This window comes from Choloepus didactylus, chromosome 17 (assembly GCF_015220235.1).
Source record: "Choloepus didactylus isolate mChoDid1 chromosome 17, mChoDid1.pri, whole genome shotgun sequence".
Lineage (NCBI taxonomy): Eukaryota > Metazoa > Chordata > Mammalia > Pilosa > Megalonychidae > Choloepus > Choloepus didactylus.
In genome coordinates, this window is record NC_051323.1 from 44597456 (window position 1) to 44614082 (window position 16627).

The window sequence follows — 16627 nt, forward strand, 5'->3', positions numbered from 1 at the left end:
ATCAATCCTAAATGCTAGAAAGGGAGATAATAGATTTCCCCTGAGAACTCCAGGAAAGCTTAAACGAGGAAGCATGAGGTACCACAGCAAGCAGAGATGAGAATGGAATGCCTGTATAAGAAATATAAACTTTTCTTTTTACTCTATGAAAATGAATCTGTAGAAAGACCTTGGAATTCAGCCCTTGGCCTTGAAAACCACAGGCCTTCCTACTACTTTCACAGGATAGTAAAGAAAAAAAATTTCAGGAAGAAAAAGAAAAAAAATATTTCCTTTCCCCTACCAGTTGCAGAAAATCAGATATTCTGAATCATGAAAACATCTTTGCAAATGTTATTTCTAACAAATAAGTCTTGCAACACCACCATAATTTCGGAAATTACTGCTATGTCCTGTGAAATTAAACTTTAGCCTTAAAAAAAAATCTGAAATTTTGATAGCTCGCCTTCTAAATAATGTTACTCTGGTACTAATAAATAAGTGACATCTCAGGTATCTGAAGGGTCTAAATATGTGCATGTGCCAGCTGTTAAGCCAGAAGGGGATCTCTGACTTCCTCTTTTCCCACAAGCCCATAGATAAAAATATAAGCAATGACTCTGTTAGTTATTTGACTCCTATTTGCTTAAAAAATTTTTAAAGGTGAGGGAAAACAGACATATACATTTGCTTGTTTAGGCACAGACTATTAGTGGAAGAATACTCAAAAAACTGGTAAGATAGGTTACTGCCAGGGCAGGGCAGCAATCCACATAACCTACATTAATAAATGTGCCTTTGGAGCCAGGAAGGGATTCTGGGAAGCTGGGGGACAAAGGAGTGAGAGTTACCACTGTACATCTTTCTGGTTTTTTTTTGAATTTTGAAACATATAAATGCAATTATCGATTCACAAATAAAATTAAAATTAAAAATTGTATTTGCCTTATCTTAAATACTTGCAAATTATCCAATCCTCCTGACTTCTTATTCTAAACCACTAAATCCCACTCTTTTACCCCAACAAACCTGGCTTCAGAGTTACCTTGGTATTCCAACTTCTGCGTTTTCAACAAAATATCAAGGCACTTTGTAATCCACAGGATCAACCATTAATCTGGTAATTATTTGCATGGTGTCTTACTACACTGATCAACTATTATGTATGCCTAACATCTTCCCAAATAGTCAAGAGGTTATTACGCTTTTGTATACTGTCACATTCAGTAGGTTTTCGACAAATTCTTGAATGACTGACAATCTCAAAGTCATAAAAATGGATCTCTTTTACCCATTCTGGCAATGTATCCTCATTTGCCAAATGGGCACACCAAATACACAGAAGTTACAGGAAATGAAAGTATACCCATTCAATGAAATATAAATATGAAAGCATAAACATATATAAATATAATATAAATAAAATATAAAATGCTGAATATGAAGATAAAGCAGCAACACCAAAAAAAATGCTTGATATTATAAGCCTGAATAAGTGAGGAAAAAAATAGAGAACTATTTGAGGATTACATCTATGTCTTAAAAAACAAAATAAGACAAACAAACTGGCCATCTAACACAAAAGTCTGCTATAATAAAATGATCCCATTTATAGAAAATTCAAAAACAGGCAAAACTAATCAATCTACGGTGTTAGAAATCAGGACAGAGGATACTGGAGTGAGAACGGGTAGTAACTAGCAAGAAAACTGAGGAGTTTCTGGGATGTTAGTTTATGTTGTTTTTTCACTTGCATGTTCTTACAAAGATAAGTTCACTTTGTGAAAATTCATTAAATTGTACACTTAAGATTAGTGCTCTTATTATGTACGTTATACTTAATAGTTTAAAAATTGCCTATCTAAAACAAAATACTAAAATAAAATATAACCAAATGCTATTCATATTAAGATAACAGGATTATAATTTTTTCTTTTTATTTCCTCAATTTTAAAGATTTTTTGAAATACATGTTTAGGTTGCCTTAAATCCTTTCTAGAATAAAGAATAAGTGCTTTCTATGTGCTAGACTCCGGTCAAAGAACTTTATACATATTAAATCATCTAATCTTCATAACAACCCTTAGATGTAGATACTGTCACTAATGTCACTTTAAAGGTGAAGAAACTGAGACACAGAGAGATTGAGTAACTTGCCCAAGAAAACACAGCTATTAAGTGGTAGAACCATAATATGAACCAAAGAACACTGACTACCACGTCCATCATCTGAAACACTATAACATACCACCTCTCTAATAAAATACTATTTTATAATTTTAAAAAACTTATTTAAGAAAGTAAGTTATTTAATGACTCTATATCATTACTACTCTATTGTTAGGCAGTAGTTCAAGTAGTCAAAAGCTAAAGTATAGGCGCAAGATTGCATATTAGAATAAGTGATATAATCATATGGAGTAACTGAAAGTTATACAAAGCTTACAAAAATATTCACTATTATTATACCTCTCTTCTATTCTGTTCTTATCCATGAGAGGCTGCTTAATCCACTGATTAACCAGTCTTTGTCCTTGAGCGGTTTTGCATTTATTCAGCAACGCAGCCAGAGACTGAGACCCAGTGGTATCTTCAACAGAACCCTAGTAAACAAAAATAAAACAGAAAGAATGGCATGATTATTAATGAAAACTTTGTCATGAAAAATTAAGCAGTTTTGAAAACAAGAATACATAATATTCCTCAATTACTGAAAAGAAATTTGCATGCAAGTTCCTCTTCCTGAAATCAAACTTTCAACCTTTCAATCCATGTTTTCTGCAATACTTTTTTCCTCCAACCAAAACCACTTTATAATTACTACAGATTTAGACATAAAACTTCTTAGAATGTAAATTTTAAACTGCTATTAAAGTATAAGATTATTCAAAAAGCTGTGACAAATACTATTTATGTAGCTTGCAACTAGAAAAATAAAATATTTAAAACTATTTATCTAAGTATAATAATATTTCAAAATATTTAAGTTCCATAATAAGATTCTTCAGTATATATCAAAGGAAACATTCTTTATCATTCAGTAATTTTAACCCACGTATTTTTTACCTGGAAAAGGTTCAGGGCTCTTACTGCTGCAATATCCAGTTTCATGTACTGGTTGAAGTCAAAAGTAGTCAGTTCAAACTGCCCAAAATTTGAGTCATCTGATAAGAGTTCTAAAAACTTGATTACTGCAGACAGTGATGAAACTGCAACCTAAGATTAACAATTAAAAATACAAGACTGCTATATCACTGATTAATTCTACAGATTTTTTTCAAAATAAATGCCAAAAGGAAAGTAAATCCCAAACACTATCATTTTCCTTGGTGTTCCTTCCCAATTGAAACCAAGAAAATCAGACAAAGTTTAAATAAACCTCTTTAGAAAACAATTTTTAGAAAATGGGAATTTACTATAATTGCAGCACTATTTGTGAAATAGAAGCTACCTAAATGCCCATCAAGAATAAAATGGATGAATTCTGGCATGTTCACACAAAGGAATGCTATATAATAAAAATATGAGTATAAACAATCCACAATCACATGCAACAATATGGATAACTCACAAACATAATATTGAACAAAGGAAAGCAAGCATAAAATGAAACCAAATATTGTCAGATTTCATTTACATAAACTACAAAAAAAGGTACAACTAATCAGAAGTCACAAGTGGGGTTCTTTGTGGGCGGTAATGACTAGAAGGAAGCATGAAAGGGGCTTCTAAAGTTCGGTAATATTCTGTTTCTTGATTTGGATGCTGGTTACGAGGGTATGTTAAGTCTATGAAAATTCAGTTATACACTTACATGCATTTTCCTATATATATTATATAAACAGTAAAGTTTAAATAATTTATCTCTCTTCTTACTGGCTATGAGGTAAATGACAATTTCTACTTATTAAAATATATTTGATACTATATTCATCGTGAATGTAGCTATTTTTCATTTGATTACATAATCATCCTATTGTTCTCTTGTCAAACTCCTGCATGTATGTTACAAGAGTCTCTTACTATTCACCAGGAGTAAGAGACTGGTTTTTATAAAAACACTTTTTAGTAGCCCTATAAGCTTCATATTTTCAACAACAGAGGGGTAAGTTTATCTAATACTGGGACTGCTGTTTTTTTTTTTTAATTCAGTTTTGAGATATATTCACATACACAGCATACAATCAATTGTTCACAGTGCCATCATATAGTTGTGCATTCATCACCAAAATCAATTTTTGAGCATTTTAATTACTCCAAAAAAAATTTTAAAAAATTAAAATACAAGTGAACAAGAACACCCAAAACATCCCATCCCCTCTACTATTCATTTAATTTTTGTTCCCATTTTTCTACTCATCTGTCCTACACTGGATAAAGGAAGTATGAGCCACAATGTTTTCATAATCACTCAGTCACACCGTGTGAGCTACATAGTTATACAATCATCTTCAAAAATCAAGGCTATGGGGTTACAGTTCGACAGTTTCAGGTATTTCCTTCTAGCTATTCCAATACACTAAAAACTAAAAAGGGATATCTATATAATGCATAAGAATACCCTCCAGAATGACCTCTCTACTCCATTTGAACTCTCTCAGACACCAAAACTTTGTTTCATTTCTCTTCCCCCTTTTGGTCAAGAAGACTTTCTCAATCCCACAATGCCAGGTCCAGGCTCATCCCTGGAAGTCATGTCCCCCATTGCCAGGGAGATTTACACCCCTGGGAGTCATGTTCCACATAGTGGGGGAGGACAGTGAGTTATCTGCCAAGTGGGCTTAGAGAGAGAGAGGGGCCACATCTGAGGAACAGAGAGGTTCTCTGGGGGAGACTTTTAGGCACAATCAATCATAAGTAGGCTTAGCCTCTCCTTTGCATTGGTTTTTGATGGCCTCATAATAACAAAGTAAAATATGAACAGGTAAAATTAGTTTATACTGACCAAACTACTACTTAAAACAACTGCTTCAAAATCATGATAGTCATTCCAGTTTGACATGTACTTTGAAAATTATAAGCAGTTATGAATTTGTTCTGTCTTGTTTAAATACACAATAAAAATGTTCACTTTACTTAGTGATCTACAAATATCCTATCAAAAGTTTCCATACAGCTCTCAAGCCCCACCTCTAAGATTTAACCAGCAAGATAAACTTCAACCACTGAAAATCCCATGAAGTTACATTATTTGCATACTCATTTCTACTACTGAAATACACTGGGCCAATTTTAATTGCATTTACTATGCAATTACTATGAGCTGTAGATACTTTCATTCTTATCACCTCCTAATTTCTATAACAATCCTTCTTTAACCTTATTTAACTGATACTAAAATAACATAAAATAAAATAAAATAAAATAAAATAAAATAAAAGTGAAGTAATTTATCAAAGATCCTACATGTGGTAAATAATAAAGCTGAGAAACAAAACAGGTCTTTTTCCCCTCCCAGTCACTGTGCTATCTTATCTACTTAAGTAACAGGTAAGATACTTAAGTACCTCATACTTTTTCAAGTGAAACCATTAAAATTGTACAAACCCTAGGGATAGTGTGAGTATAATGGAATTATACTTAAGGTTGTGTTTGAAATTTTCTAATCATTTTCACAAGATTCTTAATAGATCAAATAAGCCTAATACCACTGATCCACAATTTAAGTTTTAAGGGATGCAATAGGAGTAGCCTTCTAAAAAGCCACTATTAAAAAATAATTTAAGAATAAATTCACATCTATAATCCACATACCTGATTCTCCATTTCTGGCAAGACAGCACTATTCATCTGATCTCCCTTTTTGGCTTTCAACAAACGATTGAGGTCCTGATAAATGTCCTTTGAGGAAAATTCAGTTCTTTTTCTATCTGTGATCAGAATTCCTCCTCTCTGAATAACCTGTTTCACCAGAAATATTTAAGTTACTTTATTCAGAAATTACAACTGACAAATATAGAGATGGAGCTTAACAGATTATTAACCCACATTAAATTTGTATTCAATGTGCAAGACAATGGTAACATCTATACATTAACACATTTTTAAAATCTACAGACTAGATTTTAATGGAAATCTAAAATTACGTTCACATAAAGCTTTCAAAAACTAGTCCCCAAAGTAAAAATTCTTAACAGAATATGACTTATGCAAGGTTGCTTAGATACTATGTTTAAAATGCCCACAATAGACTTACTATCTCCCAAGCATTTCTTAAAGTATTTAAGACCCACAAAATAGCTATATAAACCACATACCTCTTCAAAAGGCACAATCAAAATTTCATTAAAATAAAAAATAAACAAATCACTGAAATAAGAAGCTAATGTTCTTGAACTATCACACAAAAACAAAAAAATCCTGAATGTTTATTTGATAAATCCATGCTAAATACAGTAAAATAAGCAGTTTTTTAAAAAGATGACCTTATATTGCCTCTTTTTTTCCCCTTGAGCTGTAAAAGCATTCCTTTTATTAATTCTGATCACCTCAAGGTTGGCACTCTCTTATTATTTTAAAAGAAAGGAAGAGGAGGAGAGGAGGGGAAGGAAGGATAGGAGGAAGGAGGAAAGATCTGAGGGAGAAATCATCTTAAAACAAGAAACCTTGTTCTGGGTGTTCCATTGAAGATACAAAGTTTTCTATAAAATATAAATATCAAAACATTCTTCAAAATAAAACATTATTATAATTAGATTCAAAAACTGTTGACTCTTTAATTGGTGTTTCCTTAAATAAAATAGTACCATGTTAATTACAAGTCTTTTCCTAGGCTTGGATTCTCATCTATCACTAGACTTAATTCCCTTACCTGCCTCAGTTTAGCCATGTCTCCAGTGGTCTCTCCTCCTGGCAGAACACATTCCTTTGGTCCAATCTGAATCAGGAGCGCCTCAAGATTGGAGAACTGATCATTATCGGGAAACTCACACAGTCCTAGCTTCCGCTGTATGGAGTCAACATACCCAACTCCAACCTGTCTCTGGCCATCGACTGTGGACATTTTAATACCCACAACACCAATGGAAGATGACATGTCATTATTACCAAAGAGAATGTCCTCAAACTGAGAAAGATTGCCGGGAGAAGCCTGAGTAAAAATAAAGAAAATTTTAAAGAAACTTGAACTTTAGAATTTTACTAGCAAACAAGAATTACCCAACCCTGATGAATTTTTATTGATAACATGTTTTCTAACAAAAAGTAATTGCCTGTAACCACGTATTCCAATTATTATTGCCATATTTTCTATAAAGTATCCCAACTTCTCAAACTATTCTTACAACACTTGGGCACATCTAAAAACAGTTTCAAGTGATTCTCAATCTGAAATCTGGCAGCTGCGTTCATACACACAATCGCTAAGGTACCCAAACTGATAATCCTGATACTACCACACATTCCCACATTCCACCAAACCACCCATTCATTATATGCGTCAGTATTTTCACTGAAGTCGCCATACCACATAGGAAAGCAGTATTATTAGCTTAAGTACTGAGTATTGACTGGAAAGTCACCTCTCTAAATCAACATATTTATGTGTAAAATGCAGATTGTTCTGGATTAGTGATTTCCAAAGAAAAGAGTCTTTCAAAAGCTTAGAAGTCACTCTAAGATTGAATAAACTAAAGTAAAAAGTCAAGTTCTGTACTTTTGTCAAGCTGTTAGTTTACATACTTCAACTTGATCAGAAGCTAATAGGCTGCTAACATCAGGCATTTCTGGGGCATTAATGGGAGCGTGTTATTACACATGAGATATCAAAAAATATGAACAACTCTCCAAGAGAGCAAGCACCGTGTCAGCCAAATTCAAGCAACCAGTAATCATCAACAGTACTTGAGTGTCCTCAGAATCACAATCATGATAATCATTTCATTTTATAACTATTATCAATCCCCTTAAACTATGGATTGTTGATTAAAATCAGGATAAAAATTAAAATGTAAAAACGATACCTGGCATTCAAATGAAAATGCACCAATTCAATCACAACCATATATATTGTATCATATTTTCACATTTGTTTCGGATTTACATGTACAGATGTGAAGCACACTTAAAAAAAGTCTCAAAGTAAACCAGTAGCTAGTAAAATTGGGTTCTCGCGCCAGAGGGAGGAGTCCATGAAAATATAAAACTGTAATCTCTGAACTAAACGGCATTTAAGATCCTCTCCTGCTCTGCACATAATGTTGGAAACATGGGAAAGAAATCAAAATGATCTACTTAAAATACCATTAATACTTTACATAATCAATAAGCTAATGAAAAGACAAATCAGTTTTAACAGTTTAAGACCTGAACTAAAAATGTCAAGATGGAAGATATCATCTTTTTAACCAGGTAAAAATTACATATCTTAAGATTTTTCTTCTGACCTAAAAGGTGGGAGTTAAAAATAATTCCATCTCGAAGAATTCTGATATGACATATGGAATGAGGTGTGACAGGCTGACTGACAGTCATAGCAATCACTTGAACTTGTTGTTCCATATCTTGTTGTTATTACCTAATGAATTCTGTGAATAGGATAGAAAACCCAGTTTGTGGTACCCTCAATTTCCCATTAAATTCTTTCAAGGTATGTTAAAACTGTAAGAAAAGTCCCACAGTGGGAGCCCCGGGCCCAGGGCCTTCTCCAAGTGCACACAGCAGTTTGCTTGACCTAGTACGGTTCAGGTTTGACCTACTCTCCTTGTAAAATCAGGCCTCTGGTGCTAAATGTTATCTACAGCTTGCCTCCCTCCTGTAACTACCTCCTTCCTGCGACTCCCTGAGATACTGTTATCTACAAGATAATCTACAATCCTCCCCTCCTCCCTCTTGATCACAATCAATCCCTGTCGAGCCCTTATAACCAGCTTATTCAGCAACCCCAAAGTGCAGAGTATCTTCCCATTAAGCTCTGAACCCACTGCCATTCAGAGCAGCTCCTGAATCCATTCAGAGAAGCTCCTGAATTCAGGGCAGCTCCAAAATAAAAGCTCACAGAACGTGTCTGGCGCTGTCTTTAGTGCTTCGGCTACAAAAGCCCTCTTGGACCATGACATCCACTTTCCTCAATACAGCAGGGAATTCCCAGAAAACTCCATAATGTAAAATGCTAAATTCTCCCACATATAATCTACAGTAAATGTCGATATTTACAGGGGAAGGGAGGATGTGGAATAAAGATTGAACACTATATCTGAAGCAGCTCCAACATCAAATGTTGAAGTATTTTTATTAAACATTGTAAGAAAAAACTCACAGGATTTTAGAGTTGGAAAGCATCTTAAAAACCTTTTAATCCAACCTTCTTATTTTACTGAAGAAACAAACACTAGGAGAGGTTAGGAAATTGTCAAGGTCACACATTAGGGAAGAGAAGAGGAAAAATCTGCCAGCATCCAGTTCAGGGTATCGTCTCCCTCACCACACATTTATTCCCTTTCAAGAATAAATCTCAACAATACTTTAACCATTAATTTATGCCAGTATTGCTTGAGAACCTACTCTGTGTGGGTACTGTGTGGTGAAGAAAGACATGGTCTTACAGACAGACAATTAAGGAAGAAAGGAAGACAGTTATGAAATAAAACAAAAATCAACAGCACTACTATCTCCTAAAGGCAGGGTTCTCCCTAACATTAGAAGCATGTGTGTCAGTGTGGCTTTCTATGCATGCCAAGGAATATAATCACTATCAAACAATGTCCTAGACTTATAAAAATTTACAACAATGGAAGAAAAGGCACATACATGCTAAAGAATATTAAAAGATTCTCAAAGCATTTTACTATTGCAACCTGGTTAAAATATTAAAACACATAGAATCTTCTACATAATTATTATCAATCCCCTTAAACTATGGATTGTTGATTAAAATCTGGATAAAAATTAAAATGTAAAAATGATAATTACCTTAAATGCTAAATACCAATCATTTTCCTTGGAGGCCTTATTTCCAGCTCTATTCTTGTAAACTTCAACTCTATACTGACGAACTAGAAGAAGGTCTTTTACAAAAGACTCAAAATTCATTTTACTAAGCACAACACTCTCCAGAGTCTTTGCTCCTAAAGAAAAACATAAAAATATAGCATTGTAATTAGAATAACTGTTCAAACTGTTTACCACACACTTATCATGTCCCAGGAACTATGGTATATGAAGGGTATAAAATGAATACATATAGGACCCCTGTCCCTCTGGAGCCTACACATCAAAATGAGAAATTCTTGAAAAGATACAAAATGAAAGAAATATAAAATGCTAAAGGAGCAAACACAGCAAAAAAGTCTCCCTTTCACCACTGTCCCCTCAGCATCCAGTTTTCCACCATAGTGTTACGTTTATAAAGGATATATTCTACGCACACAGAAGCAAACACAAAGCATTTTTCCCTTTTTTATATAAATGGCTGCATACCACACACACTTTCTCTATCTTGTTTTGTTTTTTTTAACTTCAATATAGTGTGGAGATTGTTCCATCAGTACATAATCAGCTTCTTTCTGTTTACAACTGCAAACATACCAATAACTATAAAGATGTTCTATAATTTAATTAGTCTCTTACTGAGACATACGGATTGTTTCAGTCTTTTGCTATTGCAGTAGTGCTGCATGAATAGCCTCCAAATGTGTGAATATGTCTGTAAGATAAAAGCCCTAAAACTAGATTATATCAAAGGATATGCATGATTTTGATAAACATTGCCATTGCCAGAATGTTAGCTGTGCCAATAAACACTACCATCAATCAAGTTCGAGTGCATCTATTTTCCTCTACCCAGAAAAGGCAAGGATCACTTGTTCTCATTTGGAGAGGATTTTGGCAACGTGTGGAGACATTTTTGGTTGTCAAAACTGGAGGGGGGGAGGGTAGAATTCTAATGGAATCTAGAGGCAGGCATGCTGTTAACCGTGCACAGGACAGCCCATCACAGCAATTAACTAGTCCAAAATGTCAATAGTACTGATGTCGAGAAAGAAGCTCAATGTCTCAATTTTTATATGAAAGCTTTCAATTTTTATAACACAGGCAATTAATTCAAACCTTTATCAAAACACTGCATTTAGACTTAGATTACCAGTTTCCAAAGCTCAGTAAGTTCAACACAGCCACATTTTCTTACAGAGTTGAATATATTGCTGGTTCTTTAGCTTGCATTTAGAAAGCAAGGTGAATGAAAACTCGGTTTACTCTGGAATCTCATTCAGCAAGGCCTTGCACTCCTGTTCTCAGAGGTACACAGAGGAACTAAGATCTATCCAGACTACAGATGATAGATATCTCCCAACTAATACTCAGGATGGGAACCTCTGGATGGAATGGAAGACACCATTTAAAGTATTTCCTATTTCTGCCTAGCACAAAGGGTGAACTAGCCCCAGTTTTTCTAAGACTTTCCCAGTTATAGTACTTAAAAGGTCCTGCTTCCCAGGAAACTCCTCAATCCCAAGCAAAGCAGAACAGTCACCCTACCACTACATTACGCATATGATAAAACATGATTCCAAATATACTGCTTTGCTCAAGGAAAGCAGTGAATCAGCTAACAAAAGAGCAGAGAGAAATTTCTCCCAGAGATATTCATAAATGCCATTATGAATACTGCCAGCAACTTTCAGAAATACAGCAATGACTTTCAAAAAGTTTTTCATATCATCCCTTCGTTTTGATGGCAAAAAGTAAAGTCCAACTCGGCAAAAATAATTCTGGGGAAAGGAAAAAAAAAACAACAACACTAGTATGGCATAATTCTGGGACAGCTCTTAAACCAGAAGTCCACTGGAAGTGCCAGATAATTCAGTTTGGCCAGCACACAGTTTTTCAAGCATTTGAATTTGAATGCCTAACACTGGATGAACAAGCAGGCTCAGATCCACCTGACTACTTTGCACATTAATGTTATCTGCCTGGCCCTGGGCAGTATAATTTATATTGAAGTACTCAGGGCAATGGTTGCCAATCTTTTCTTTCACAATGGTGGTGATTTCTTTTCAAGAGTGGATGGGGTGAAGAGTCAAATATATTAAATTTGGTCAGAAAAACAGCCCCCAAGTGAGTCCTTGCAGCAAACCTCACCTCCCACCCCATCTTCATTATTAATCTACACATATTTATCCGAAAGGAGGTTTTGTGGCAGTGCTGTATGCCCCTGGGTATTACACTCCTAAGTAGAACTTCTGGGTCGCCACCTAACAATTTACCAAAACGGTCGTACCAATTTATACTCACACCAGCTATGTAGTATAAATTCATATACGTATGAGGATTTTTAAGGATCAATATGTAATATCAAATTGCTATCCAGAAAATCAGCAACCCTTCCAGCAGTGTATAAGAACATCATCTCACCATTCCCTTGCCAGTACTGGACTTTTTATATAATCTTTGCATGTTTTAAACTCAAATCCAGAGCCCATGCTACAATTACAATGGTTCTCAAGCTTTGGGATTTCACAGACCAGCAACATTTCAAAAACAAAAAGCTGGGCACCAAATCAGGGTTACCAACACTTTCACTTGCCAGGTAAGGGAGAGTTTTTAATACCACCATATAAAATAACCATCATTTCAAAAAATGAATATTTTAACACCAAAAACTAGTAATTGCAAGTATATGCAACATCCATCAAGTAAACACTCAGAAGCTCACAGGCCACTCAGAGAAACAGAGAACAGGAACCAGAACTTGCCAGCTGGGCAGCATGAGGCATCCTCTCGGTTGGAGTCCATCTACCAGCAGTCTGTGTAGCAGTCCACATGGCCTTTCTTCCCAGGATGTTTCAGATGTATGAAGGTAAATCCACATCAGTGGTGCAGGGGACAACCTTGGCTTAGAAGCCTCCTGCCCCACATGAACCAATATCCCTAGTACCCCTCTGTACCCCTCTGTAGGCCTTCCTTGGTCCCCACAAGAGACATGCCAGTTATTAGAGCACTGCAATCAGGGAGCCCTAAGCATGGGATCCCTACGTATTTACAGTTGCTCAAGTCTGGATCTAATTTACTCATCTGGGATCATTTTTGCAACAAGTAACACTGCCTAAAAAACAGAGCAGCAAAGGAAAAGATCTGCTAACCTTTTAGCCACACTGCATTTTAAAAGGAAGAAAAATTTTTCCCAAGAAAAGTCACAATGCAAACAGGTACCAGCTTTTGGGAACTATGGTACAACTTTGTTTTTGAGCCCCTCCCTTTTTCTATTATTTTGGCCAATTTCTTGTAACAAATTATTTATCTTTTTATATCTCATTTAAAATGTGCCTTTGCAAACATCTCTAATGTAAGAAGTAGATTCTTGGGAACAGCTCGCGTTTACTTGCTGACCTCTATGAAAAGCTAAATTCACCTTTAACCACATTCTCAATACGATTAAGGAGGAGAGACTGGCTAGGTTACTCTATTCTAATAAATGTCCCTGGTAAAGAACCACATTTAAATCTTTAAGAGCAACAAGAGAAGCATTATATGTTTAAAAAAAAAAAAAAAAAAAAACTATGCTCCAATAAGATCCCTGGATGCTTATGTCTCCTTCCCAATAAAAGGAAGTAATAATTAGCAACCATTATTCTTTTCATAATCTAAATTAGACAGAAAAATAAAAGTATTAAAATTAAGTGTTTAGAAAAATCCGTGATCCAAATTATTCAAACATACATGTTAAGTTACATCATTTAAAATGCTTAAACCATTCTAAATTGCAAATGAGAGCCTTGAACACTAGCCTGGAGGAATAAGAGTCAATCACTTTAACATTAGAAAGCAGTAGGCCATCATTAACTATCAAGATACCCCTAACTATCTTGGGCTGGTCTTAACTGGTCCCCATACCTCCTCACCCATCACTTTCCACTTCAGCAACCCCAAACTACCTAGTTTCAGGCCCTCTCCCCAGCAAACCTGTAGCCCTTCAAGACTCAAATGGAATTTAGCCCCTTATGTAATGCCTTTTCTGATGTCTCCAGTCCTGGGGGCCCTACCAATTCTCTGCCTCTTCAAGAGCATGTTATAGCTTGCATCTCCATTTGTTCTTCACCTTGAATTGTAATTATTTCTGCCTTACTCTCCACTAGAATGAGCTCTGTGGAGGCAGAGATATTGTCTTTTTATCTGTGTATTCCCAGAGTCCATGACCCTACTGACCTAGCAGCACTCACAATTTTCTATCTAATGAATGAAACATTTTAGGTCAGTAACATTCCATTTGCAAGTGGCAGAGCAGAAATAGAATCCAGAACGCCTTACTCCTCCTAGAATGCTCTTTCCATTACCACAACTTACCCACAAAAAAGCAAAGGAACCAGGGAGAAAAATCTCTAGAACATCTGGCCCACATAGGATGAGTCTACGGTTTTCCAGTAGCAGATGATGCGGGACAGACAGGGCTGGGTAACAGAGGGCACTGAATGCTGATCTGAGGCAGAGCTTAACGACTAGTCCAAGGTCATACTACCAGGTGGAGGCGCGACTTGAATCCAGGGCGCCACTTAGCTAAACCGCTTTTCAGTAGGCGCCCATTACAGGCCCCAGCTAGACCAGCGCCTAGATGTAGTATCCTGTGAGCAACATTATATAACCCCTCTGAGCCGCTCCTACCCCCTTCTAAATCTCACTTTCGGACCGGTCCAATTGTCAGTGTTTAGAAGAAAGATGTACAGCGTCAAGGCAGGGCTGCCGCACACACACCTACGAGACTGCTGGGAAAATTAAACAAAACCAGATATTAAAACGCCGCGCGATGGTAGCACCACAGAGAACGTAATTAACAGCACTGAAGTATATGAATGTGCTTAAAAGGGAAAATGTTAGACTGTATGTATAGTAACAATAAAAATTTTAAAATCCATGGAACTACACAACACAGTGAACCCTAAGGTAAACCATGGACTACAGTCAATAGTACAATTATAAAAATGTGCTATCATCAATTGTAACAAATGTTCCTCACCAATGCAAGCTGTTAATAAGGTGGTATATGGGAATCCTATACTTTTTGCACTATTGTTCTATAAACCCACAACTTCTTTAATAAAGAAAACAAAAACGCCTCGCACAACGCCTGGCACATGGTAAACACCCCATTAAGTGTTATTATTTTAGATCTGGGGCAGCTGGAGAGGAACAGAATACAGGGCCGAGGCAGGCCAGGTCGGGCCCCACTTGGGGCAAGGTCTCACCCCAAAACACCAAGGTCCCCGCCCCCGGTGCTTTTTTGTAGCCAAGTGCTCGCCCACTTTCTGAGACGGGAAGTAGAACAGACTCCTGGTCCCTCCGGAGCCCCGAGCCGCCCCGCCCTTACCTGTCGGCCCGAGGTACTTGACCACCCCCTGGGTCTTGAACACCTCCCGGGCGGCGAAGAGCGCATCCTCGCCGTGCGCCGTATAGAAATCGCCCCGGTCGAAGAGGCGCACCGTGGTGGTCGGCTTCTGCGGCATGCCCTGAAAGAAGCGCACAAAGCCCACCTCGGCCACGCTCTCCAGCTGCAGGGTATCCTTCGGCAGCACCGCCATTTCGGAAGCTCTCCACAGCCTAGCACAGGGAACTGCGACCCCGCACCCACCAAGCTGTTTCCCGCCTCCCTTTCCCTCACCCCTGCAGCGGCGTCCGGCGAGGCCGGGGACACCCAATCAGCATTCACCGTTGCGTGTCGGTGGGTGGGAGTCCTTCACGGCAGCCAATGACAGACGCACGCGACCCAGCTTCCCGCGCACGCTGGCAACTCTGTCTACTGCGCATGCTCGCGCTTGGGTCGCGCGCAAAGCCTGGCAGACCCACATCCATAAAGCAATTTCGAGTCTCCGGGCTTTCTGGGCTGCACCGGTCCGGAGCCCAGGTGGACGGATGGCTACGGTTAGCGACTAGGTGGGAAGCTCCCACAGGTATTGAGCTTAGGTGCCCGGAAGCATTTAGGATGAAAATTAGAAACTTGAAAACAAGGAAAACCGGGCCAGTATACTGCTCTACACTCCCCCTCCCTCCAGTCCATTTTTTTTTTTTTAGTGTATTTGAGCCTGCTCCCTTCTCTCCCCAACTGTCTCCCTTTTCCTTTTTAAGCAAACTGCCAGCGCAGAGATTACAGGTTCATTTTTTCCCCACAATCTCCTTACTGCCCTTTACTAGCTAAATTAGCCTCTTTCTTACATCCGCTCATCCGTTGATTCATGGATTCATTTTAAAACATTTTTATATGTCTTATGTGACAGACTGCCCTACGCTTTGAGGATGACCAGTAAAGAAAAGAGTAAAACCACACTTTATTTAGCTTACATTTTAATGGGTGGATTCAGACAATGAACATAATAAAGTAAATGGTATGTTAGAACTTAAGTGCTTGGGGGAAAATATGCAGCAGGGAGAGGGGGCTTGAAATTTTTTTAAATTTTGAGCAAAGACCTGAAAGAGGTGAGGATACATCTTGCAGTTACCTCACTTAGAAGGTATTGCACTTTCCTGTTTGACCTTTCCCCAGGGAAGCAAACCCCAAACCTGAATCAGCTGCAGAATCATTGGCGGGTGGGGATGGGGATGGGGTGCTCAAACGTGTACCTGGGCCTCATCACATCTAATGGGTCAATTTCTGGTAACAGCCTTGGAATCTGTGTGCTCAAAAAGCTCCCAGGGAAATCCTGAATTTAGAAAAACCAGTGGC

At 37.3% G+C, this 16627-nt stretch overlaps 1 protein-coding gene across 2 annotated transcripts in view; it reads right to left on the reverse strand.

Moving 5' to 3' along the window:
* The window catches only part of MSH2 (mutS homolog 2), a 90794-nt gene extending 75250 nt beyond the window's left edge, over positions 1 to 15544 (reverse strand). The window contains exons 1-6 of one of the 2 annotated variants that reach the window (XM_037807186.1): positions 15278 to 15544; positions 9889 to 10043; positions 6791 to 7069; positions 5734 to 5880; positions 3046 to 3195; positions 2449 to 2582 (exon numbers count right to left, since the gene is read on the reverse strand). In XM_037807186.1, the coding sequence (XP_037663114.1) occupies positions 2449 to 2582; positions 3046 to 3195; positions 5734 to 5880; positions 6791 to 7069; positions 9889 to 10043; positions 15278 to 15488 (1076 nt within the window). In that variant the 5' untranslated portion in view covers positions 15489 to 15544. Of the gene's footprint in view, positions 1 to 2448; positions 2583 to 3045; positions 3196 to 5733; positions 5881 to 6790; positions 7070 to 9888; positions 10044 to 12671; positions 13426 to 15277 lie in introns of those variants that run through there. The other variant, XM_037807187.1, reaches the window with a different exon arrangement.
* Positions 15545 to 16627: the final 1083 nt, after the last annotated feature.